A 26,100-nucleotide genomic window follows, 5' to 3' on the forward strand; every position below is an offset into this window, starting at 1 on the left:
CCCAGTCAATGAGATGGAACAGAATCCAGAACTAGACCCACAAATGCATGGTCAGCTAACTTTCAACATCGCCAGCAATCACAGGGAGAGGAGAAAGGAAAGTCAACCGGGTGCTGGATTATTTGGGAATAACCTTGACTCCTACCATAGACAAAAATACAAAATAGATCATAGGTCTAAGCAGAAGCACTTAAGCTTCTAGAAGAAAACAAGCATCTAAATAGCTTTGGAATGGGTCAGAGTTTCTTAGGACACCAAATGCAAAATACAGAAGAAAATGAGCTTTCATCAAAATGAAATTTTTCTGTTCTTCAAAATGTAGTTGCAGGAGAAAATGACCCAAGTCCTGGAAGAAGCACAATGCAAATAAAAAACAAGGTGAAAAGCCCAGGTCAACAAATGGGTGAGAGACTGGAACAGGTCATCACAAAGAAGATGTAAGTGGCCAATGAGAACATGGACACTGTTCAGTATTCACGAGGGAATGCAAATTAAAACCACAAAAACATCCCCCCTGTTAGAATGGCCAGAAAAGACCCACAATACCAATTATTGAAAGTGTGGAGCCCCGAGAACCTATGTATTACTGTCTAAAATGATACATTTAACTTGGAAACATGCTGGGCAAGTTTTCTTTCTCATTCTTTAAATTTGGGAGACATTTCTGCCCTATGACTCAGCAGTTCTACCAGATATTCACGCAGAAGACAAAAAAAAGTCCACAGAAGGTGTACGAGGGTGTGTGTGGGTGCTTTACTCGTGATGACAAAAGGTAAAAAATGTCCCAAGAGCAGGAAAACGGATCAGAAGGTTAACACGAATAGTCCATCAGCAGGAAACAAGCGTGAACTGGAACAAACACGGCTGATGCGGATGCTGCAGTTTTTTGGACTTTAAAATACGACTGGTATGTTCAAGACGGCAGGTGACCCGTTGGAGAGTTTCACCCAAGGACAGGAATCTATTACAAAACAATCTCAAATGGAAATCCTGAAACTGAGACGTACAACAGTTGGAATTAGGAGCCCGATAAATGAATGTAGAAGCAGCCCGGACGGACAGAGCAGAGCCACGAACGGACGGACAGGTCTGCAGAAAACGTTCAGGCGACGGGCCCGCCCGTCCCCGGAGCCCGAGACAGCAGCCTGCGGGCGGGGGGACATCGGCAAGAGTCCCCCCAAACTAGCCAGGAGGCGTTAGGCTGTGGACCCCAGGAGCGCACGCGAGCCGGGGGCACAGAGAAAGCGAACCCCGGCTAGAGCGCCCGGGGCGCCCCGCACCCCAGGCGACGGCGGGGGCAGCCGCGGGAAGGCGCCGCGCCGCTCGCCTTACTCCGCACTAGAAGCGACGCGGGCCGGGAGCGGGGGCGGCCCCGCACCTGCGGAGAGACGGTGGGCCCCCCGCGATTCCGAGCTCAGCACGTCATCCGCCGAGCCGAACGCAAAAGAAAGTGTTTTCAAAAAACACAGGCCGCCCGCTTTACCCACTTCTCCGGCCTCGACTCCGCCACGCACCAGTCGGTCTAAGGGCCCTGGCCTAGCCGGGGGACCCGAGGGGAGGCTGCTAACGGGGCGCCCCCCCCCGACCCCCGAGTCCCCCCCAGGCGCCCGCAACCCGCCGGGCGGCCAGAGCTCCGGGACTCGGGCGGCCAGAGCTCCGGGACTCTCGCGCCAAAGCCTCCGGGTCGCCGGACCGGCCAATCCCGCAGCCGCGCGAGACGGAGGCGCAGCCACGATTGGCTGAGCAGTCGTGGCACCGCCCCCTCTTCCATAGAGTCTTCCGGCCTCCACCGGAAGCAGATGCCCTGCGAGGCGGACGTCCCGCCTTCCCTGGGGGCGGGGCTGCTAGATTGGCGGGTTGGGGGCGGGGCCTCGCCGGGAGGCCCCTCCTCCGGCCTCGGTCATTGAACCGGGCCTTGGGGTTTCCACCTGGCGCTCTCGGGGTCCTTCCCTCCTCCGTGCCCTCGCGTCACCTTCGGTTTCTCCATCCTTCCCAGCTCCTGTTACCCTTAAAACACACAAACCCAGAGCCGCTTCTTTATTGCTCTCTCCGTGAACCTAAGAGCTGGAGGGTCAGACTTAGGGGGAGCCAAAGTCCACGTCGGGCTCCACGAGGGGTTACAGGCGTGCACTGGAGCCACAGGAGCTGCAGCCTGGGGGGGGGGCTCCCTAACGCCCTTGCTCTTTCTTCTTGTTTCTGGAGTGCCCCCCCCCCCCGGGCTTGGAGCATCTGGTTCCTGCGTGACACCAGGTGTCCGCGCCAAACCCTAGGGCCTGCTGGTGGCCCTGGCGCCAGCGGCCGTGCGATGTCCCTTCCCAGAACTCTGCTCCGCGCCTTTGGAAAGAGCGCCTGGCTATTGCATGCGGGCAGAAGGGGATCCAGCCCTTTCCAGAGACGTGCAGGCCAAGGGTCCAGGTCCCACAAGCAGACGGAGCCTGAAAGCAGATGGAAGCCCTCCCTGCAGAAACTCACCGGCACCAGTGATTCTATTAGACGTTATGACTAATCACGGTTAATGCCGCTGTCGTCAATTAGCCTCATTAGCACCAGCAGTTGGAGCCCAGGATGGCATTACTTTAATTACCACAAGCAGCTGTTCATTTGTGGACAGGGTGCATTTCCAAAAAGGTTACCCTTTCTGGAAATTAACCATAACCCCCTGCATTGTTGGAAATTCAGAAAAATGGGGGGGGGGGACCATGAGCGAGTGGATAAAGAATTAAGGTGATGGAAGCTGAGCAGTAATTTTTACTATTGTTTTTCCCTATTTTACTCCTCGCTAACATGGACTCAGGCCATTGTATGCTTTTTTTTCCCTGAAATCTGTGAGTGGGAGGCAAAATTACTGGCATTATAGAGTTCAGCCAGGACATTAAGCCCATTAGGGGGGCGATGCCAAAGAGCCTCCAAAGCTGGGTTTTCTCAGCTCAGCCCGGGCCAGCGCAGCAATGCTGGGCCGATGCCTCCAGCCCAGCCCGGGGCCCACAGCCTGCCCTCCGCAGCCCCTGCCCGGCTCTTCCCGGTCCACAGGCTCCCGCCCACCCATGCTGTTGATGGGCCCCTGTTCCTGCTGGAGAGCCGGAGGGGGCAGCAGGGGCTCTCCAGCACTGTGGCCCGACCCCACCCTGGAGGGAAGAGGGGAGAGAGCGAGGTCCCTCCCACCACGCCCTCAGCTCGGGCCAGTGACCAGGATCGCCTGTGTGCCCAGTGCACGCTGCAGGACAGGACAGTGGCCTGGGGCTTGGAGCTGGGAGATGGCCAGCAAGTGACACCCATCACAGCTCCCCTCCCCCTCCCCTCTCAGCCTGTGCTGGGCTGGAGCTGCCCCAGCAACTTTCAATCCAGAGGCCTCGGACACTGTGCCCATCTCCCACCTCCCGCCATTTCAGGGCCTGTCCTGCAGCCCTGCTCCTTGCCTCACCCCTTCCCAGCAGGTTCCCAACACCCAAATTCCCCTTGGGAGTGGCCCCACCCATAAATGTGGGTGAGGCTGGGGGCCAGGCCACCTTTAACCCCACATCCAGTCATGGTTCAGTTGGCTCTTGCTGCATGCCAGGCCCTGGGGACCCCATGTCCCAGCCTCCATGGAGCTTACCCTCTGCAGGGGACGGTGGCCCCTAAACATACAAAAGTCAAAATAAAAACCTGGCACCTTTGCCATCAGCCAGAACCACAGACTTGGAAATACTTGCGGCATAACAGGTGCAGCAAACTTGTATTTCGTAAGGACCCACTCAGTGAACGCGCACGTGCAGACTCCAGGAGCCACACCCAGAAGATCGAGCGTTCCCCGAACCCCCCACCCCGCCCCCTTCCAGCCAACACCCCCCCAAAGGTGGATGGACTGGAGGACGTGCTTGGGGCCAGTCCCCAGCTTCCCTGTAGGTCACCCACAGCTGTGCTTCCCACTCACTCAGGCCCCCGAGCTTAGCCCACGAGGTTGTGCGTGGCCTGAGTTTGATGGTCTTCGCTGCTCTTCAGTTTCTTGAACAAACGACCAGTTTATCTTCCGTTCTGCTGTGGATGGGCGTCTGTGCTGCGGAGACAAAAATGACCTGCTTCTCAGACAGTATATTTATCTGGCTCTTGGGTGCTCCGGCCTGGCGTGGCGCTGTCCCTCGGAGGCCCGCCCTAACTTGGGAGCCTCAAGACCTGGGCCTGGGTCCCCACCCTCATCCCAGCTGGGCCCCCTCGCCCCTCCCCCGGCCCCTCTTCTGGTCCCTGGGCCCCCGGGAAGGGGGTGCTGTTCCGAGGCTGAGGCTGGGGCTGGGGCTGTGGGGCCCAGACATGATTTTGTGGAGCATGTGTCAGCATTAGGATTTCCGTGGTCTCTCCCCACTGTTCCTGCTGGGGACTCCAAGTCGGGAACAGCTCGCCCATGCTCTCTGCAGCCTCGGATCAACCCTGGTACATCTCCTGGGGCGTTTGCTCTGAAAACACAGCGTGGCAACTGTGAGGGGCTTCCAGTGGTAGTGGAGTTTCTGCACACAGGGCAGGACTCGGCGAGATGGGGCCCTGCTCGCGGGGATGCCACATGAGAGCTGCCCAGGGCCCCACCAGGAGCCCCAGTCACCCAGGGGCCTCTGTCAACCTGCCTGTGCCCTCTGGCCTGGCCTGAGGGGCGCGCCTCCCCGCAGGGGCAGGGAGAAGGTGTTCAGGCCCAGCCCCCAGTCCTCACAGCAGTCCCCCTCTCCCCGGGAAGGAAGGTGAGCAGTAGCCCTGACGCCGGTCCTCTCTGTTGAGGGTGGGGAGGCTCAGCCCACCCCTTCCTGTCTCCTTGTTTGGTGGTCCCTCAAAAAAACTAAAATTAGAATTACCATATGATCCAGCAATCCCATGTCTCCATTTAGACTCAGAAGAACTGAAAACAGCTTCTTAAAGAGATATCTGCACACCCATGTCCATAGAAGCATCACTCACAATAGGTGAAATTCGGAAGCAACTTAGTGTGCGCCGGTGGATGGACGGATAGCAAATGTGGCCCATCCACACAGTGGAATATTATTCAGCCCAGGGAGGGGCACGTGGGAGTGGCCTTGGCCCACACGGGGACAGCCATTGCCACATTAGCGACACACAGAAGTGCCCGAAAACCACAGGAATGCTCCCCACTGTGGTTCAAGCCCTGCAGCTCCGTGGACCTGAACCCTGCCGAGGAGCTGAGTAGACTCGGGGGGACCCTTTACATTAGCGCATCGGCTGGCTGTGGGCCACGGGCCAACCCTGACCACTGCCTGTTTCCATAGTTCTATTGGTCACCCGCGTGCTGTCTGTGGCAGCTTTCAGGCCACAGCGTCAGGGCTGAGCAGCTGTGACAGAGACCAGAAGGCCCACGAAGCCTGAAGCAGTCGCTGTCTGGCCCTTTACAGGAAACGTTTGCTGACCTCGATGGAGCCCCAAAGGTCACTGCTCCTGGGACGGACGGCTGCCCTTTAGGCCTCACGGGGGACAGAGGGCTGTCCCGAGCAGGTGCAGGTGAGGCCTGGGAGGGGCTGCCACGGGAGGGCCGCAGGTGGCCCCGGCCCCTGGTGCCCTGAGCCCTCGGGTGTAAACTCCTGCAGCGGCTCAGCCCAGCTCCCCCGCCCTCCCCCCGAGCGGCCCTCACTCCCGAGGGTCAGTTCTCCAGAACGTTCTTCGCTCAAGCTCTTCATTCCAGCAAATGTTCCTGAGATGTGATTTAAAAAATGAAATTCCAATCTTGTTAGGCGACGCCGGAGCAGAGGCATCTATAAATCTCCATTTGCCTTAACATTTTCAAATATTGGAGTTATCCACGGCGAGCGGTAACGCAGTAAAGATGCAAATGAGACGGAGACTCGCCCCAGGCGGCGGCCGCAGGTCCCCGCTCCGTCCATCAGCATCCGGCCCCCGGCGTGGCCTTGGCCCCGCGAGGCCGCCTGCCGCCAGCACCGGAGCTTCTAGAAGGACGTGGAGGGGTTCAGGCTTCACTGAAGGGGCTCATGTCTCAGCTATGGACACGTTGAAAAAAACACCCCCCAAAATATAAGCACAGAAGCAGCCACTGCAGAGAGCTTGTCTTTCCTGTGCTCAGGAACCGAGGTCGTCAGTCCGTGAGCTTCAATGGCCCAAATTGCAGATAATTTCAGCATAAATTAGGCCATTATGTGCCGCCACTCTGTTGATGAAAAGGGAGCGCGGGGCCCCATCTCCAAGCATGAGAGGCAGGGGCGGTGTCTGGTGGGGCCCTGGCTCCTCTCTTTGAAGGGGAGGGGCGGGTGCTCGGCCGGCTGGGCCCCTGGGCAGGGCTGCTGGCCCACAGGTGTCTCCAGCAGGGCGTCACCAGACCACAGCTCCGCTGGAGAGAGGCTCCGAGGAGACCCTGGCGAGATTTATGGAGCCCCCGACGTGGTGGGGGGCACTGCCCTTTAGGGGCTCCCTGGAGTGTGGCTGACAAACATAGGTCAGGCACCCACACGGGCTTCTGGGGACAGAGGAACGACACCGGGGCAGGGAGGGTGAAGCTGTGGCTCCCTGCTGTGGACTGACCCGGTGCCCCCCAGCCCCTTTGGGAGGTGATTAGGGCTGATGAGGTCCTGAGGGTGAGGCCCCCATCATGGGGCTGGTGCCCTCGTTAGAAGAGACACCGGAGAGCTCGCTCTTGCTCCCTCCTGCCTGTGTAGACAAGTCAAGGGGCACACAGGGCGGCCACCTGCCCGCCCAGAGAGGAGGCCTCAGACGGAAATGACCCCGCAGCACCTCGCCCTCAGACTCCCGGCCTCCCGGACAGTGCGAAGGAAACGCCCGTTGGTTAAGCTGCAGACTAAGACCCTGGGGAAGCCGTGCAGACCTCTCCCGGTGCACAGGGCACCCCAGGAAACAGTGGACCTGGGTGTCAGGCCAGGCGCCAGCTGCTGGAAGGGCAGGGCAGGGAAGGAACAGAATGGGCTCAGGCCAGAGGGCACTGGAGGGCCCAGTGGGAGGAGCCCTGCGGGGCGAGGCGGCCTGAGGCCAGGCTCGGGGGGCGAGGCGGCCATTCGGTCTGTGGGCCACGGAGCCCTGGGAGCCAACTTTTAGAAGAAAAATGCAGACCGTGCTTTAAGCCGAGGGCCCCGGCTCCGCGTGGTTTTGTCTTCCTCACCTGCCTCTGGAACGCGGGTCCTCACCCGCAGCAGGGCTAGCACCCGCCTGGAGCTCCTGGGGGACTTCCTGGGGTGCCCCGTGCACCGGGAGATGTCCGCAGCACCCCGGCCCCCTCCCACTTGTCGCCCAGAGCACTGCCCCCCAGTCGTGACAACTGAAAATGTCTCCAGACATTGCCATGTGCCCAGGGACTGAATCCCTTCAATGGAGAACCTGCCTCAGCCGGGCCCGTGGAAACCCCAGCTTCGGGGGTGCAGGCAGGGATGACCCCAACTGCCCGGTGCAGTGCTGGGGGCTCGCCTTCTAAACTTGTCACAAGATACAGTGTCTGTGTGACGTGGCCGTGTCGGTGGAACCAGCTACTCGCAGTGCCTCAGGCTGTCCCATCTGGGGACAAGGTGCCCGCCATGGGAGGGTGACGCGGAGGCGTGACCAGCACCCCTGGAGCACCTCTTTCCTCCCGACTGTTCCAGAGTTTGACAGGAACGAGCTCATCTTCTCGACACCCCGGAGGGGGGAACCCTGCTTGTCTGGCTGTCCAGGTGCGTGGGCAGCCATTGCCACGCGGGGGACACCAGGGGACAGCCTAGAGGCCCGAGCACCTGAGCGAGGACAGCCCGCGGTCCCACCTGGCTGGCCGGTGCCCGCGGGCGGCCTGACCGTGCTCAGCAACGGCCTAGGAGCCCGGCTCCGACGCCCGGCTGGCGGCTCCCTGCCCTCCCCCCGCAGGTTGGGGTCAGGTGGGCAGCTAGGTGGGGGCTGGGAGCTGGGCTGGTGGTGGGACACTTCTTTAGCCTCCCCCCTTGCCAGCGGGGTGACCGTCCCCAGCCAGCGGCCAAGCCTGCCCCAGGGGGAGGGGAAACGCCAGGGGGCACAGCCTTGGGGGCCTGGGCCCTCGCGCGGGGTAACGGCCCTTCGCCACGCAGGGCGCTGCTTGTACCAGGGGTTCCTTCTTGCTCCGAGTGACCCTGGTGGGCTGCGGGGCCGGGAGGCTGGGGGGCGAGTCTCCACCGGGGCGCTGAACCGGGGGGGGGGCAGGCGGCGGGCAGAAGCGCCCCACTCGTGACGCTTTCAGGGGGCTGGCTTTTTGAAAACATAAAAGTTCATTTGCTACATATTTATTCAATCAGGAAACCTACCAGGCATGGTGATGCTTTTTTAAAAGGGCAGAAATAACCCAATAAGTCAAATCCGATTTGGTAAACGGAGTCCATATGTCCTCCAGAGCGGTGGGCCTCGGGCCTCGGAGGGAGGTGGAGGGGCGTGAGCGAGAGGATGGCGCTCGTTCAGGGTGGGAGCCCCCCCCCCAGCCAGGCCCAGCCCCCGGGCAGTGCCGCCAGCTGGGGAAAGGCAAAGAGCGGCTCAGGCCCCAGGTCCCTGCACAGGGCCCCCGCCCAGCCCCTCCCTGGGCAGGTCCACGCCCAGGAGCCCGAGATCAGGGGACAGAGACCCCAGGCAGGGCCTGGGAACAGAAAAGGTCCATCACCCCCAGAAGACACCCCCAGAGGAACTCCAGGCAGGGTAAGGTGGCCACGACCCAGGGTCAGGTCCCACCAGAGAGGCACACCGGACAGGGCACGCACACCCACACGTGCACACATACAAACACACACGCTCACAGACACACGCCTGCACCCGACGACACCAGCACACTCACGCCGGAGCTGGGCTCGGGCTCCCTCCCGCTAACAACCCGCGTCTGACCTAGAACAGCCGTGAGCCGAGCACAGCCCGGCGTCTGCCTGTTTCCCAGTCGCTCGGGGACTTTCAGACAATACGTGTCATGGTGAGAGGGGGCGGGGGTTGGTCCCGGAGTCCTGTGACCCCACCCGGGGCCAGCTGCTGGCCTGGCCTCAGCTTCCCCACCTGCCACGCCAGGGACGGCGGCCTCCCGGGGCCTCCCAGCCCAGAACTTTCTAGAAGCCGACAGGCTGGGCCTCCCGCCCTGGGAGCTATGGTGCCCGTGTCTGTGAAATGTCTGACGTCGGTTCTGGGAACATCTTCCAGTGAGCGAGGCTGTTCCCAGCTGGAGCTGAGGTCCCCCGAGACTCCCACTTACCAGCAGGCTCCCCGCAGCCAGGCAGGGGGGGTTAGAGCACTGACTCAGGGCGGGCGGGGGGGAGGGCAGGGCCCCCAGGACCCGCGGAAGGCGGACCCGGGGGTGGTGGGGTGAGAGAAGGCCTGGGGAGGGGGCCCGGGGGCCAGGTGACCTGGCTTTAAATCCTGGCTCTGCCCTTTCTGCTGGGTGACCTCCAGCAAGTTCCTTAACTTCTCTGAGTCTGTTTCCTCGTTGAAGGAGGTTAATGGTTTCGGCTCCAAGTTACTTCGAGTCTTGGGTAAAATGTTGTAACAAATCGGCGTAAGGTGACTTACGGTGATTTAAGCGAAAAAGGAGACTCCCTTCAAGGTGAATTTCTGGGACCATGACAAGGGAGCAGCTGGGGCCGGGACGGAGGAAGCAGGGCTCTTCCTCTGCGCCCCAGGCTCCGTTTCTCTCTCCCCCCAGCCTCCTGAGGGTCGAGCGCGTTCCTAGCAGGAGACTTTCGCTCTTCAGACCTGGCCCCTCGGGCTTGGCCCCACCCAGGTGCTGAGGGAGGGGGTCCGACCAACGGGAGCACCCGGCTGTCTGAGGGGGACAGTGCCGCGCCCAGGTGGCTGTCCCGCGAGGAGCGGCCAGGAGCACGGGCCGGGCTTCCAGACCCGCGCCACGGTGCCCGCTGGCGAAGCCCCGCCCGGTGCCTGGGAGACGCCGGTAACGCCACCAGAGGGTCGCGAGCCCCCTCCCGGCTCTGGCAGGCGCGGGGCTGTGACGATCATTCGGCGTCCGGGCATCACGGGCCCCGTGTCCAGGTGGAGCCCCAGGAACAGGCCTCCTCAAGGAGCTTCGAGCTGTGTCTCGGGGTGCGGGGCCGCGTGCAGTTAGTTCAGCCGCATATGTCAAGAACCTTAAGAATGTCCGTTACCCTTCGGTCATTCCACTGTTAGGGACTTACGGAGAGAATCGGGACGCCCCGGAGAGGCGGCTCGGGTCTGGGACACGTGGAGGCCCCGGGGACATTAGCTGATCCGCAGAGTGTGAGAAACAACAGGAAACCGAACGTTTTCCCTGCGCGACCAAGCGAGGAGGTGAGTTAACTTCGCTCCCACGGGGTGATACCTGTGATTACGCAGGCGGCCGTGGTTTCCATCTGTCATAATTCACCCCAGTAAATCACGTCAGCTAAAAATGACCAGCCCGAGGGAGAAGGTAAAGCCCTGCCGGTAGGTAAGAGCCAGCTGCAGGGCCCAGGGGTGCGGGGAGCCCTCGCCTCCCCTCTAATGTCCCCTCAGCCACTTGCTCCCGGCTTCCTGCGTGTGCCGCCAGGGGACAAGGCAGTGTCCGCAGGGGGACAGCTCCACGGGCGCCCCCCCAGGGCCCCACAGCTGCCCTGGACCAGCCCCTCCCTGAAGGGCACCCGACCCCGCTGGGTAAGGGGCCTGCCCCTCTCCCCACCTGGACGCACTGTGTCAGCTGGAGGGAGGCTTCTCCAACAACCTAAATTGGCAACACGTGTTTGCAATGGAATGAAACCCCCCATGGAAGCTCCCCCACCCCAGGGAGCCACCCCCCAGCGGCCCCCCTGCCCCCCTGGCCTGCGGGGCATCTGCCCACCGCCTGCCTCCTCGGCCCCCTCCTGACGCATCAGGCCCCGCAGGGCTCAGACGCGTAAAGAAGCCCTCAGATGAAAGCTCCCGTAATGGGCCTCTCATGCCCCACGGGGGCGGGAAAAGGGAGATCAAACCCAAGTGACCAAAGGAGCCAAATTATTGTAGTTCAGACACAGAGCAGAGGAAGCAGCTGCTAATGGGACTCGGCAAACTGCCCCCGAACAGGCAAGGCGGGCGCCCCGGGACTCGCACCAGCGACATCGCTTTCATCTGCCTCAAAGCTCAACTGTGTCCCTAGGAGCTGAGCCGGCCAGGGAGGGGCCGGGTCCTCAGGGCCCCCTCCACCCCCTCCTGCCCCCCACCCCCTACCCCTGCCTCCTTGGAAGTGACCAGTGTCACCGTCTCAGTGTCATTCATTCTGCTTCTAAGAAGTGTCTGCAAAGATAACCAGAAAGCAGATACTACGACTACTGGACTGGCGGCTACCGGGCTCGAAGCTACAAACGCTGCTTAGAACAAACATCGCTGTGCTCTGGTATCTGCACCTACAGCGATGCCCCCCTTCCGGGGGTGTAATTGCTGCCCTGCCCTGCCCTGCCCTCCTCGTGAGCTCCCCTCGCCTTCGCCTCCTCTGCTTCCCCCGGAATCAGCGCGTCCCCAATAGCTACGCTCCGATACCACACCAAGGCTTGTGGCCTCTCGCTTTTATTTCAGGTTAGCAAAAAGAGGAAAGTGCATCCCTGAGTACAGTTTGGCCTGGGGTGTAGACCAAATGTTTGGGGAGGGATGGAAAGACGCTGGACAGCCTCGAAGGCCGGCATGTCGTTCGAACTCGATCCCTGGGACAGTGATGGAGCCCCGGGGTTTCCTGGCAGGAGGGAGCTGTGGTTGGACCTATCCTTTGGTCGGCTCGGAACGGCCGCCGCAGAGGGGGCCTGGACGGAAGGAGCAGGCAAACGGAAGTTGGGTAGGACAAGGGTCTCGAGGCCTGGGGGTCCTCACTAAAGGCTGTGCCTGCTAACTGTTAAAATGCAGCACAGTATTTTTCAGATCGGCTGTAAAACGGGGTGAGCTTGACCGGAACTCAAGGGACAAATGCAGCCAACTGAAGTCAACGAGTAACTGACCGAACAGTGTCCCTGAGCAATAGCTAAGCCTCCTTTCTGGACACAGAGCTCTGGGTGCGAATCCTGTGTCTTTTTTACTGGCTGCAAATAAATACAACTGCCCCGAGACAACCGCGGCTCCTTCTTGACTATAGCACCCCGGCGGCCGACGCCTTGAGTCTGGTAACAGGTGAGAGGCATCAAAAATCGCCACAGATAGTCCCATACTTGCCCACCAAGAGGCGGGGCCACTGCGCCACCCCTTGCGCCCAGGCGGAGCCTGTAACTGCTTCAGCCACGCGGCGCTGCCAGGCCCAGGCCTCTCCTTCTCGAACTCGGCCCCAGCCTGAGGAGGCCCAGCAGCCACGTGAGGCTGGCCGCCCAGCCCATGAGTCAGCTTCTCCAAAGTGGATCCACCTGCCCTTGCTGAGCCACTCGGGTCATCAGAGACAGGCTCTCTGCCAAATCCTGCCCATGCTGCAGAACCAGGAGCAAGTAAATGTTTTAAACCATTAACCTTTTTGTTCGTTTGTTTTTGTTAATCCAACCTGAGAATATTTTTTCCATGGACTTTAGAGAGAGTGGAAAGGAGAGAGGGAAGGAGGGAGAGAGAAACATCGGTTGGTTGCCTCCCGCACAGGCCCCAACTGGGGCTTGGGATCGAACCTGCAACCGAGGTGCGTGCCCTTGACCGGGAACGGAACCCGCCACCCTTCGGTGCACAGGCCGACACTCTAGAGCAACACCAGCTAGGGCTAAATCACTAAGTTTGGGGGCAATTTATTACATGGCAATAAGTAGCCGAAAACACTGGACATGGGAGGCTGGGGAGAGAGTTCAGCGGGACCCCCCGGATAAGCGCTTGCTGGGCTTGAGCGGGGCCAGCAGTGGCCAGGAGACCCCGGGCAGTTTCAACAGCTGCACCCATGTGTTTCTGCTACAATCACAGCAGCTGCCTCCCCACCCACCCCCTTGCCAGCAGGGTGCAGTCTCCCTGGGCTGGGGGCTGGGGGCCGGGGGCCGGGGGCGGGGGGCCTCGGGCAGGGCTGCCATCTGGGCAGCTTGCAGGACAGCTGGGCTTTCGGGAAAAGCATGGCCCTGGCCGTGGTAATTGGCAGATCCTTCCTTTGGGAGGTCATCCTGCCTCTTCAAATATAATCAGAGGGTTTGAGAATTTAATTTTTCCCCAGGGTCACGTTGCAGCGGGAAGAGAACTCTGACCGCAAGGTCCTGTCTATCTGACTTCCTCTTAATTAGCGTCCTGTCCGCCCTCCCACCAGGCCCGGCTGCTTTCAGAAGCATGGAGCCCACGCTGGCCTCTTCATGTTTCTCTCCCCACCCCTTCCTCTCTCCAAAAAAATCAATAAAAACATTTAAAAAATAAATGTACAATATCCACAATGAGCAAAATATCAAAAATTTAAATAAAGTTCTTCAAAGAGCTCAGTGAGGAATCGCGCTATGACCCAGCAACTCCACTCCTAGGTGTCCGCCCGAAAATGCTGAAAACAGGTGCCCAAACCACACTTGCACATGAGCGTTGGCGGGGGCGTCGCAATCGCCAAAAGGTGGGAACAGTCCAAGCGTCCATCCACAGACGAGCGGACAAACAGCGTGGTCCTTCTGTAAAACTCAGTGTCCTCCAGCCACAAAGGGGGGCAGAGCCCTCAGGACACTGGCCCGTGGAGACCCGGGAACTGCCCAGAGCAGGCCCCGGAGCAGACGCCCCTCAGCCTCAGCCCCCAGGCCTGAGGCGCCGCCTTCCCCTTGTTTAAGCTGCTGGTCTCGGTTCATTTTAACGGCAGCCTGGCAAACATTTAAAGGTTCGCGGGCACCCAGCAGGGTTTGGGGCCAAGGGCACTGGACTCTGCCGGAGGCTGTGATGAGCGCTTTCCAGGGGTTCGCTTGTCACTTGGTGTTTGTAAGGGGCTCTTTCTGTCCCAGGACACTGGGAACCGGGCGCATGTCCCCGACCTTGGGGAGGCCAGCTGGGCCGTTTGCCAGGCAGCGGGGCCGTGCCCGGCCACAGAGAGCACGAGCCCGGTGGTCCTCAACTGGAAAGAACCTGAGTCGTGCAGACGGAAGGGACAAGTTGCAGAAAAATCACATCCCAACAGTCCATTTGCTTTTTTTTAATTGCAGGTATAAGCACAGTGAAAGCAGAAATGCCGGGAGGAGAGCACGCAGGCCCGCTGCAGAGGTTCCTTCTAGGAGCAGGGGTGGCAGAGCTTGCATTTCTCATTTTAAAAACTGTTTTAAAAAGTAATACGATTATGGGTGAATCTCACTCCGCTCACACTCTTCAGTCTTTTGCGAATGTTACATCTCTGACAAGCATTAAGGTAGCTCAATGCCGGGCTACAGTGGGCCTCGTCCCCCTGAATCTCAGGAGCCGCAGAATCGCCCCACCCCGGGAAGCTGGGAGTGTACCCGAGGCCCAGGGAGGGCTGGTGGCAGATCCAGGCCACACGGCTCGGGAATGCCGAGGCCAGATTTGAATCCGCCCCCTGGCCCCTCTCCCGGCCTCTGTGTAGGTTTCCTGGGTTCCCCCAAACTACCTCCCGGGAACCTCGCAGGGGAGAGCGGGGCCTCCGCAGCAGCGGATGGAGCGGGGGGGCGGCGAGCTCTTCCCGACAGCCTGGCTCTCAGTGACGAGACCCTGAGGCCCGATAGCCATCACTGTGCCCACGGCCTTCTAAGTGACTCACTCAACTCTGGTCCACACTGAGCTGGCCTCAGGCCAGACGCCAGCACCCTCTGACGGGCTGTGGCCTGAGGCCGATTCAGGGGGGCTCCCTCGCAGGCCAGGGGTTTACAGAGACCCGAAGCCCCACGGAGGACACTCAGGCGGTCGGGAGGAGAAGCACCTGACCCCACCCAGCCACTCAGCGCTGCGGGGGCCTGGGCGGGGCGTCGGGTAGTGACTGGGGAACTGGGCACATCCTGCCCACCTGGGGGCTGGGGGCCCTGTGTTTGTGCCAACGTCCAGCCAGCCCGACACTCACTGTGCACTTTTTGAATGTGGGTTGTTCTGCCAAAGGGCTTTGGATGCTCATTGTCTCAAGTCCTCTGACGCATCCGGTGCCCCTGAGAAGCGGGTGCACAATGAGGCTGCCTGTCGGCAGAGCCCAGGCCCCCTGGCTTCTGACAACAACCCTCCGTGGTGCCCCCCTCCCCAGGCCACCTGTCCTCTCTCCCGGCACCCACATCCCATTAGCCAGATGGGCTCCCACATGGCCCAGGGGGGCTGCCTGTGGGCCTGACTCAGGGCCAGGAAACAGGTGCAGCTGCCCAGGGCCTGCAGCTGAGTCACCAGCTCCCAGCACCCCAACTGCAGGGCATCGGCTCTGCCCTCCTGCAGCCCGAGCCACCAGGAAAAACCCACCTGGGTGAGTCGGCCCAGAGCACAAGTGGATTCCTGGACTCCCAGCGGAGCTCTGACCAGCAGCAATGCCCCGGGAAGCTCATCAGGACAGACTCACCACTGGGGGGATATGGCATGGAGGCCGGAGGAGCAGGGGGAGGGGGCGGGCGGGGAGCTGGGGGGACGGGGTGCTGGTCGTGGGTTTAGGAAAGGGAGGCTCCCCACCGGGAGGCAAGGATGGCTCAGCCGGGGCCCGGGACACGGAGGTGACCATAGTGGGACCATCCAGAGCAAGGTCCCCCTGTTCCACTCAGAGACTCTCCTGGGAGGGATGAGTTTGCACAGAGTGTGTGTGGGGTGCAGCGGGTGTGGGGCTGTGGGCTCACTGAGAGGCCCGATGGCCCCCAGGACAGCTGTCATCTGTTTTTCTGGGGACCCCAGGCATGGTTCACCCGTCTCCCCGGAGGTGATGGCATTCGAGGCTGAGCCAGCGACTCTGCAGGGCACATTCAGCCACCCGTCCCGATGCCAAGGGAGTGAGCACTGTGGGCAGGGGAGCAGCACAAGGGAACATGAGCTCGGGACAAACCGCCCCACAGAAGCCAGACTCAGCGCGCCCCCAATCCAGCTTCCCCGGGAGAGACACACACAGCCTCCCCAGGCAGCCTCCCCCGGGAGAGCCACACACAGCCGTCCCCAGGTCAGCCTCCCCCGGGAGAGCCACACACAGCCATCCCCAGGCAGCCTCCCCCGGGACAGCCACACACAGCCGTCCCCAGGTCAGCCTCCCCCGGGAGAGCCACACACAGCCGTCCCCAGGTAGCTTCCCCCGGGACAGCCACACACAGCCATCCCCAGGTCAGCCTCCCCCGGGACAGCCACACACAGCCGTCCCCAGGTCAGCCTCCCCGGGAGAGCCACACACAGCCGTCCCCAGGTCAGCCTCCCCCGGGACAGCCACACACAGCCGTCCCCAGGCAGCTTCCCCCGGGAGAGCCACACACAGCCATCCCCAGGTCAGCCTCCCCGGGAGAGCCACACACAGCCATCCCCAGGTCAGCCTCCCCCGGGAGAGCCACACACAGCCGTCCCCAGGTCAGCCTCCCCGGGAGAGCCACACACAGCCATCCCCAGGTCAGCCTCCCCCGGGAGAGCCACACACAGCCTGTCCCCAGGTCAGCCTCCCCTGGGAGAGCCACACACAGCCGTCCCCAGGTCAGCCTCCCCGGGAGAGCCACACACAGCCATCCCCAGGTCAGCCTCCCCCGGGAGAGCCACACACAGCCTGTCCCCAGGTCAGCCTCCCCTGGGAGAGCCACACACAGCCGTCCCCAGGCAGCCTCCCCCGGGAGAGCCACACACAGCCGTCCCCAGGTCAGCCTCCCCGGGAGAGCCACACACAGCCGTCCCCAGGCAGCTTCCCCTGGGAGAGCCACACACAGCCGTCCCCAGGCAGCTTCCCCTGGGAGAGCCACACGCGCCAGCGGCCTCCAGCTGTGACGCGAGGGCGGCCAGGGCCGGGAAGGGATGCGGAAGCCCCCGGGTCTGGACTGACCGTGCTCGGGGCTTATTTCAAAGTTTACAAACTGTGCGACCGCAAAGACCACGGCCTCGGGCCCGGCCTCAGGCGGCCCGCGAACTGCCCGCAGCAGCGTCCAGCGGAACTTCTGCTGGGCCCAGGACCCGGATCTCAGTGAGGTGCTGCCAGTGTCGGCCCCGAAGCCCCCTCGCAGCCGGACGTTGAAAGAAGCGGGAGGAGGGGTCTCCCCACAGGCCGCCTAATGGGCCCCTCTGTCCACTCCGCCCTGCACCCAGTGAAGCCCCGTCTGCTCCTGTGACGGGGTCAGCAGGTCTCCCCACACGTCAGGATCCTTCAGCAGAGGGGACCGAAGAGCGACACTCAGGAACCCGCTCAAGGAGCTACGGCGCCTCCCGCCGTGGCCACGTCCCCATCGGGCTGTTTTTAGGGGGCGACGCGGGATATTTTCACGCTGCCTGTTAGCTACTGGAGTGGGTTGGGTTGGGTGGGGTTAGCCGCTAGGAGTCGAGGGAGGGAGGTTGAAGGTCACACAATCATCGCGGGGTCAAACGAAAGCCAGCTTAGAGCGCGAAGCCGCCTCTCCGTTTCTCCAACAGTAATGAGGTCGCCGGCAGGCAGCCCGATTTGTCACCTCTTCCAAGCCCCTCCTGTTTATGAGCCCATCTCGCCAACGTGAGCTCCTTTCCAGCACCAGGCGGCACATCCCTTCATTTATTTGTATTCATTAATTCACTCATCAAGCATGCGTTGACCTTTTTGTGTGAAACGCTGTTTTAAACAGGAGTAATTCCAACTATATATAATTTTTTTTAAATCCCAAATAACGTTGGCCTACAAGCCTGGAGGTGGGCAGCCCAGGGACCCAGACGCCTTCGGTCTTGCTGTCATCCGAAGTCATCACCTCGTGATCTAAAACGGCTGCTCAGCTCCAGCCCTCGGGTGCACATTCCAGGCAGCTGAAAGCAGGAAGGGACAAGGACCTGAATGGGGGCCCACCCCTGTGATCCCCTCCACCTGGAATGTGCTGGGCTCCACCTGGCCAATCCTGTTCACCCGTCGGGTCCTTCTCACGATGACAAGGCTGTTCTCTGTATAATTGCTTTTGTGTGTTTGGGTCTCCATGAGGGCAGGGATGCCTGCTGTCGATCCTGCTGCAGCCGGGGGGGGGGGGGGGGGCGGCCTGTCCCAGGGCACGTCGCATGGCTGAGCGCCAGTGCGGGCACCGCCCGGGTTTCTCCGCATCTGCGCTCTTTTTGCTGGTCGGACCCGTTGGTCTTTCTTGATGGTGGTGAGCAGGACTTCTAAGGGAAGCACGCTATGCAAGGCTAAAATTATGCTTTCTGCTTGGTTCCCATTACTCTAATGGTGACCCATTTTGTCTGCCGCACGCTGGGCCCTCTTCAAGATGACAAAGTGACAGTGACTCCCATCCGGTCACCGCTGAGCACACAGAGCCATTAGAGCCCGGCTGTGGCTCCAGCACAGGCTGTGCCGGAAGCAGCGCCTGTCTCCCTGAGCGTGCCCCCGGGGCTGACCTGGGCGGAAACGGCAGCGCCTGGCTCCTGCCTGCTCCGCCGGCCCCCGCCCAGGGTCACAGTCGCCGCCAGACCGGGGGGAGCAGCCCTGTGCTGTCCCCGTGGGTCACGGTGCGAGGCCTTGTGAAGTAGAGGAGGCGGCTGGTTCTGAGCACAGGTGTCACCCGGTGTAGCTTTGTTAAATGGGTTCATAACACACGTGGATGCTGCTGACGATTTCCCCACGAGACACGTGCGGAACGTGCCAGAGGGCAGGTGTCTGGTTACCGCGTGTTCTTGCTCTCTAGTCCACGTGCCACACCCCTCGGGGCCACGCCAGGACCCTCGACAGGCCCCAGGCTGCCCCCCGGGCCCTGCACTCAGGAGGGCTCTGCTTCCAGGAAGGTCTGGGGCTGTTTGGATAAAAATTTGGCCCCCCACTAAGTGCACCATTGACCAGGGCCCACGTGCACGCTCCTTGTCTGCAGGGGCCGCCTCCCTGCGCTGTGAGGCCTGAACCCTGGCTCCGTGGCTGGGCGTCTGACCCAAGTTTTCAGTTGAGAATTTCTGCTTCTTCTGACTCAGAGGCTCCTTCACAACGTGAGTTGAGAGCAGAGGGGTCCTCAAGCTCTCGTCCACGGCAAGAGGCAGCTGCCTCACCTGGGACAGAAGAAGGTGAAACTGGCCAAGACGCGCCCCGCACGGGGCACCTTTGTTCTCAGAAGAAAAGCGAGTGTTCCCGAGATGCGGCAGGACACCCCGTTAAACCAGCAGTTCTCAGGTAGCTGGGGCGCCTGTGGCTGGCCCCTGCCCGCTCCCCAATGTTGCCTACATACTCTGGCACCGGGCATGACAGGGTGTGACCGTCACTTCCATGATGAGGCACAGAAAACTGCCCTCTGCTCCCCCATCTCAGCTGTCCCTCTGCCCCCAATTCCCGCTGCCCTCCTCGGGGGCATCAGTCTGTGCGTCCTGGTCAGGCCCCCTGCTCCTTGCTGTCCTCCCACCTTCCAGAAATAGAAGTGGCTGGAAGTCAAACTGTGCCCCGGAGAACCACCCTGTCACTCCCACTGCAGCCAGGGGTCTGTTCCCGAGACACCCCCCAACCAAGCCAAGTCTCCCTGCCAGCGCCCCTCCTGGCACTCTAGCAAACCAGGGCAGTACTTGGCACCCAGGCGAGGACCCTGCTCCCTGCCAACCAGCCGGCTGGCCTGGATCCAAGTCCTCAAGCCCCTGCGCCCTTTCTCATCTGTGCAGAGGCAAATGGCTGTCCTCTAGGGGTGGCCTGAGCTGTCTGCACAAAAGGTTCACAAAACAGAAATGCAGGGTAGATGCAGGGTAGATGTAGGAGCATCGTGGTCAGTGTTGTTCGTCCTGGATCCTGCTCACCCCAGGTCCCTGATGACATCAGCCAACCCCATCTTCAGCTGGCAGGCGGGGAGAGGGCCGCAGCCTCCCGGCAGCTGGCGCGGGCTGGGGGCACCTGCAGGCGGGGCCGCCTCTGTGCCACTGCGGAGGACTTCAGTGCCAGGGAGGAGGGGCTCGGGCGGATTCCTGCCTCATGGCCTCGCCCCTCTTCAGAAGCCTGGAGGCGCCCTGTCCGCGTGCCCCGGGGTCTGTGAGCAGGAAGGAGCCCCCGGGCCTGGCCTAAGCTCAGGAAGTTTTCCTGGAGCAAGTGAGACGGGCGGGTTCCTGGCTGATTCCCTCGCCGCCTGCCACAGCCTTTCTGCTGCCCACCCGCCTGTCCACCCCTTGGCCACCTCTGGGAGCATGGGCTGGTTTCCGCTCTGGGCCCCCCAGGTCCCCAAGGGCTTGGCCACTACCTGATCCTGCTGGAAACTGCTATGTCCTGAACCTGGGAGTCGGAGGACACTGGCAGGGACCAGTTCCAAGCCAGCAGTGCCCGTGGGATGTAGGGGCGCCCACAGCTCTGGGGGGGGATGGTCTTCCGGGGCCCACAGCCCAACAGCCCTGGCTGACTCACCCCTTTTAGCAAAACAGGGCTGGGGTTTGGGCTGCTGAAGGCCACTGGGCACCCAGAGGTGAGAGAGCTGGGCGCCAGTAAGCAGACAGGGTGCCCAGGGCTGTGCGGCTGGCGGGGCTCGGATGGAGGGGTGGTTCCCCCCCTCGTCCCCCCCCCAGGGTCTCTGGCCCTGGAGCTCAGCGGCCCTCCTGGGGGGCGGGGCGCTGTGTGGGGGGCGGGGCTCGCTGGCCCTGAGGTCAGGGCCCTGGGAATGGGGGTGGGGCCTCCGGCACTGACCGCGGGGTGTTCGGGGCTCTCTGGGCGGTTTGGGGGGCTCTCCATTCAGTTTTGGGGTCTCTCCCGCGGAGCTTGGAGGGGTCTCTCCGCTGTCCCTGCCGCCCTCCCCCCATGCAGACCCCGCGTGGCCCCGCGAAGCTGGGGGGACCCCCTGACGAGCCGCCGTGGGTCCCTCCGCCCCTCTCGGGGGCGGGAACTGAGCCCCGTGACGCGGCCGCGCGCCCCGGACGCGGCGCATAAAGAGGGGCCCCGGCGCGGACACGTCGAGGGAGCCCAGCCGCCCGTCCAGCCCGAGCCGAGCCCGCGCCATGCGCTGACCGCCCGCCGGACACGCCGGACACGCCGGACACGCCGGACACGCCCGGACGCGGGACCCCGCTCAAGGTACCGCGCCCTCGGGGCCCAACCGAGGTGCCCGCCCGCGCTCCCGGGGCGCGGCGCCGCCGCCCCTGCCCCTGGCCTGTCCCCATCCCCGTCCCCCGTCCCCCGGTCCCCTGTCCCCTGTCCCTCGTCCCCATCCCCTGCCCCCGTCCCCCGTCCCCCGTCCCCTGTCCCCGGCCCGGGCACCGGCCACTGAGGGCGCGAACGGCTGGGTCCCCGGTCCCTCCGCCCCCCGCGGCCGGTCCGAGCTCCCCCGACGCCCGCGGCCCTTCCCTTGCAGATGCCCAGAGGCGGCGCCCTGCTGCTCGCCTCCCTGCTCCTCGCCGCCACCCTGGGGCTCGGGTCCCCGGTAAGTGCAGCGTGGGGACCCCCCCCCCCCGCGAGCCGCATCTCCTCCGGGCGAGGGGCGATCGCACTGGAACCAGACTGGGGGGTGCGGGCGCTTCGTGCCGGGGGCGGGGCGCTGGGCGGGCGGGCGGGCGGGTCCGGGTCCCCCCCCCCCCTCCGAGACGCTCCCCCCCCCCCCCCGCCTGGCCCGCTCCCCGCGTGGACAGCCCAGTAGACGCGGGCGCCGCGGGCTTTAGCGCCACCGGCGGAGGGGCGGTCGCGCCGCGGAGCCCGCGCCGGGCCGGTCCTGCGCCCTCGGCACCCCTCGGCACCCCTCGGCACCCCTCGGCACCCCTCGGCACCCCTCGGCACCCCTCGGCACCCCTCGGCAGCGGCGGTGCGGGCGGGTCTGGTCTGCGCTCGGGTGGAGCCCGCAGCCTGCTGTCCTGGGAACAGGGCGTCTTCGGGCAAACCTGGAGCTCCTGGCGCCCCCGAGCGCCCGCGCGCTGCCCTAACGCCCCCCCTGTGCCTGGGAAGCCTGGGGGGCGGGTGCCTTCCCTCCCGCTGCAGGTTGGCGCTCAGCTTCCTGGGCCAGTAGCCCGGGGCGCCGGTGGCCCGCGGGTGCCCGGCTGGGCGGCACCCGGAAGCTGCCCCTGGGCTTCTCTGAGCCACGCAGCCTGTGCCAGGCAGGTCCTGCCCATCTGACCCCCTTTCTCCCGTTTAAGGTGAAGGAAAAGAGGGGCTGGACCCTGAACAGCGCTGGCTACCTTCTTGGTCCACGTAAGTGACACGCGTCCAGGGTCTCTCGAGACCCTGACCTGCTGGGCCGACTGCGGCCATCTGCGTGGGCCCTGCTCTGTCTGAGACGTGCGCGGCCGGTCGTCATCCTGACACGTAGCTGGTCCACTGTCGGTCAGATAAAGGGAAGTGGGGGTTTCCTGAGATTTTAAGGATGGGCTTCCATGTGGGTTAACATTTGCCATGTGTCCAGGTGGCACCTGCGCCACTCCCTGAACTCAGCCCCCCCCCAGGCACCTGGCTGGGTCTGGAACCCCGGCCCCTCCTGCACCCTGGCACCCTGTCTCCTGCCTTCTCCACTGGATTTCCCCTTTTTGCCCCATGCATCAGGGCTGCCACCTCCACCCAGTTTAAACGGCCTCCGGGGCCATCTTAGTTCTTAATCCCAGAGTTTAAATACACACTTTCTCCTACTTGGATGGTTATTTATCCACCTGGAGGGTCCCTGAGAGCCCGGCACAGACGGCAAACACCAGATGGGCCACAGGCGGGATCGACGGGGTGCATTTGGCCTCAGGTCCCACGTGGTCTTTTCAGTGGTTCAAGGGGTACATGTTTTCCTGAACCCCAAGTTCTCTCCCTCAGAAAGCACATCATCTCTGGGTGCTACTGGCCCCAAAGACAGGAGGAGCCTTTCAACAAATGTGTTTGTGTCACTGGAATGCTGACAACCTAGGAGACCTTGCATCCTGAGCTAGGACACACTCTTTCCCGCTGTCCTGGGAGCTGTCACCTAGGTGGTTGTTAGAAGTCTTTTCAACTTAGTGCTTGCCCTTGATTTCTACATCCGCGTAGAAACAGCGCCCAGAGGGACGCGTTGGCAGCAGACGCCCGACCGCATGTCGGAAGGATCAGCTCCCTTCCCCTTCCCCTGAATCTAGTGCCAGGAGCTCTGTCTGGGAAAATGACTTAACTTTCTTTTGTCTGGTCCTGGAGATGACACAACCCGCCAGGTGATGGAGCCAGACACCCTGAGCCCCGCTCCCTTCCTCCCCCCCCCCCCCTCCAGTATCTCCCCAGTTACCCAAACCCGTCCCTTCCTCACTCCAGGCCACTTGGTTAGATCCCTTGTTTTTCTTCCAGTAGTTTCTTTCTTTTTCTTTTTTTTAAATATATCTTTATTGATTTCAGAGAGAGGAAAGGAGAGGGAGAGAGAGAGAGAGAAACATCAGTGATGAGTCATTGATCGAGCCTGCAACCCAGGCATGTGCCCTGACCGGGAATCGAACCCTGATCGCCTGGATCCTAGGTTGACGCTCAACCGCTGAGCCACGCCCGGCCGGGCTCTTCCAGTAGTTTCTTAAGGGATCTCTCAAGATCCACACCGCCCACCACACACACACAGTCACGCAGCTTACCCAACCCCCGGCGAGCGTGTCTGTCCCTCTCCCTGGCTCAAAGCCATCTCCTCCACAGCTGCCAGAGTGGTCTTTGAAAGAAAAGCTGATTACGTCAGAACTTAAAATTCTTCGGTGGCCCCCCTTGTGTTCAGGGACATAGGGCCCCAGCCCTGGTGGTCTGCAGCACCCCTGGGAGCCTCCTTGCGCTCACTGCTGCACCAGGCCTGTGTTCCCCTGGGCCCTGGCCCTGGAGAGTCCCAGTAGCTGTGACGAACTGGGCCCTGGGCCCCCGGCCCCGGTACAAGCTGTTACGTCGGGTCCCCCGGGCCGTGTCCCTCCCTGGGCTGTGGCTTCCACACTCGGCTGTAGTTTTACCGTCGGCTCCTTGAGCGCTTTGATGACAGGCAGCTGTAGGGCCTTTTTTGGGGGTGGGGGGGGCACGAGGACAGTAACGCACTCAGGTTTTATCCTGTCCCATCCCAAACAGATGCCGTTGACAACCACAGGTCATTCCACGACAGGCACAGCCTGGCCGGCAAGCGGGACCTGCAGCCTGAAGACACGGACAGGGCAGGTGAGGGGACTTAGTCCGGGGCTCCGGGTCATTCTGCGTCCGTCACCTCTGGGGCGTGCAGGGCAGTGGCCTGGCCCGACCCGGCCCCATCTGGCCACTGCTGGAAACAGAAGCAGCAGAACCCGAGTGCGGTGCTAGGGTCGGCAGGGGCCTTCTGGATGCGTGGTCTCCGGGAGGGGCCCAGGGTCACGAAGATGCCGGGGCGCACTGACCTCGGGGCGCCCGGGGCGCCTGTGGAGGTCGTGAGCGCTGTCCCTTCTGGTTCCCAGGTGGCTTTGACCGGCCACTGCCTGGGGATGACCGTGTGAGCAAGATGATCGACCTCCTGACCTTACTGCATCTCCGAGGTACGTGAAGTGTGACCGGTTTGCATGTCCACCTCCGGGAGCCCTGGGCACCCAAAATGCCTCAGGGAGGGATTCCCTAGGCGTCTGCTGTCACCATCCCCGCACGCCTAACGTCACCACTGTTGACTGGGATTAGGAACCCGCGACTGGAACCCGCTCCCGGGGCTGGGATTGCTGCTGGGCACACTGTTCCCAGGAAGAGGGGGCCTCAGGGTTCAGGTCACTCGGGAACTGTTGACGTGGCAGCGACCACTGTCCCTGTGTGAGCCCAGTGGAGCCTTCGGCGGGGTCTCTGCCGGTGACTTCCCAGCAGGAGCCCATCGACTCTTCCCGTGTTTTTAACTTCAGACTTTGGATTTTGTAGCTGGAACTTACTTCATTAGGAGAGAGCGTTTTATTCCTCAGGCAGGAGGCGGGCTTCCTCACGCGTGTGGGAGCCCGAGGGTTTCGAGGGCACGTGGGGGGGGCTAGGACACGCTGGGTCCCGCTTTGTTTGGGCCCCAGCAGCCGCGGCCTGTGCTGGGGCCGTGACCCTCCGTGGGGACGGTGGGGGCTCGTCACCGAGTGTCATCCCTTGCAGAGCCTGGGGCCCTGGAGCCCATGCTTCCCGCGGCTGTTTCCTCGGAAGACGCGGAGCCGTCAGTCCCGAGGGAGCCGGGCAGTGTCGCCGCGTCCCGGGAAGTGCGGCTGTAAGGGGATGGGCCGGCTTGTGCCAACTCGCGCCCAGCGACCAGCCCGTCCCCTCCGCTTTGATGCCAGGTTGTTGTAATTTAAGGTTTTCCCCTTGTGAAGACTCCGAGTGGCAAAATAAAAACCAGCAAGTGCTTTCGTGGTCTGTCTTCCTCGCGCCTGTCCCGTCACCACCGCCAGTGTGCTTTAAAGGCCAGGCTGAGCCCTGGCTCCCTGGCTCGGGTGGTTGGAGCGTCTTCCCACCACGCCCCGAAAGGCTGCGGCTCGATTCCAGGTCGGGGTGCAGAGGGAGGCAACCGGCTGATGTCTCTCTCTCTCTCTTCCTGTCTCTAAGAAATCAATAAAAAACATGTCGGGTGAGGGTTAAAAAAGGAAACATAAAGCTCGGTTGTAACCACGTAATTAGATAAAAGTTTTAAACCCGAATCCCATCGTCAAGAGCATCTGAGAGCCGCCTCCGGCCCCTGCCCGTCGGGAACGGTTCCCTTCAGGTTAAGCAGAGTCACACACTCAGGAAGGTGTCTGTGACTGAGAGAAACACAGCCCGACACTGCCCTTGTGGGGCTGACACTTCAGGGGACGGACCCAGAATGTCAGGAGCAACAGGAAACGTGACCCGTGAGGAGTCTGGTGTCCTGAGTGTGACAAGTGATAAGCGGAACAGAGCCGGCAGGGGGAGGCCGGGAGTGACCCGGGGACCCACAGGGCCAGTATTAAAATTCGTGTGGTCCAGGTAGGAAGGCGATGGTCCCGGAAACCTTAACCTGGTGGCAGGGGAGGAGATGCCTTGACGATGCGGGAAGCCAGCAGATGGGACGGCTCCGTGAACCAGCGGCGCCGTGTGTCCCCTGAGGAGTCACACCTGAAGGCCCGCAGGAACCAGGGCGATGGAGCCGGTTTGCTCAGTGACCACGCGGGGCCTCTGGGCCACATCACAGGACTTCACACACCCGCGCCGACTCTTACAAGAGCTGAGCCACCTGCTCAATCCCCCAGCCCCCGGCCCTGGGCTCAGGCTCTAGCTCAGCGCACTCGCTGCAGCCAGAGGTGCCCAGCCCGAGGACCAGGCTGGTGCAGGCGGGCTCCCCCGGGCTCGAGGTCAGGCCAGCG

General features: G+C 62.3%; 1 protein-coding gene across 1 annotated transcript; it reads left to right on the forward strand.

The window, feature by feature from the left end:
* Positions 1-20,894: 20,894 nt before the first annotated feature.
* Positions 20,895-25,118, forward strand: GAL (galanin and GMAP prepropeptide). Its single transcript, XM_087822449.1, has 6 exons — positions 20,895-20,917; positions 21,195-21,263; positions 21,967-22,021; positions 23,867-23,953; positions 24,223-24,300; positions 24,881-25,118. The coding sequence occupies exons 2-6, from the start codon at positions 21,195-21,197 to the stop codon at positions 24,991-24,993; spliced, it is 402 nt and encodes a 133-aa protein (XP_087678575.1). The 5' UTR covers positions 20,895-20,917; the 3' UTR covers positions 24,994-25,118.
* Positions 25,119-26,100: the final 982 nt, after the last annotated feature.

The sequence above is a fragment of the Miniopterus natalensis genome, chromosome 11 (genome assembly GCF_054644295.1).
Source record: "Miniopterus natalensis isolate mMinNat1 chromosome 11, mMinNat1.hap1, whole genome shotgun sequence".
In the NCBI taxonomy this organism is placed as follows: Eukaryota; Metazoa; Chordata; class Mammalia; order Chiroptera; family Miniopteridae; genus Miniopterus; species Miniopterus natalensis.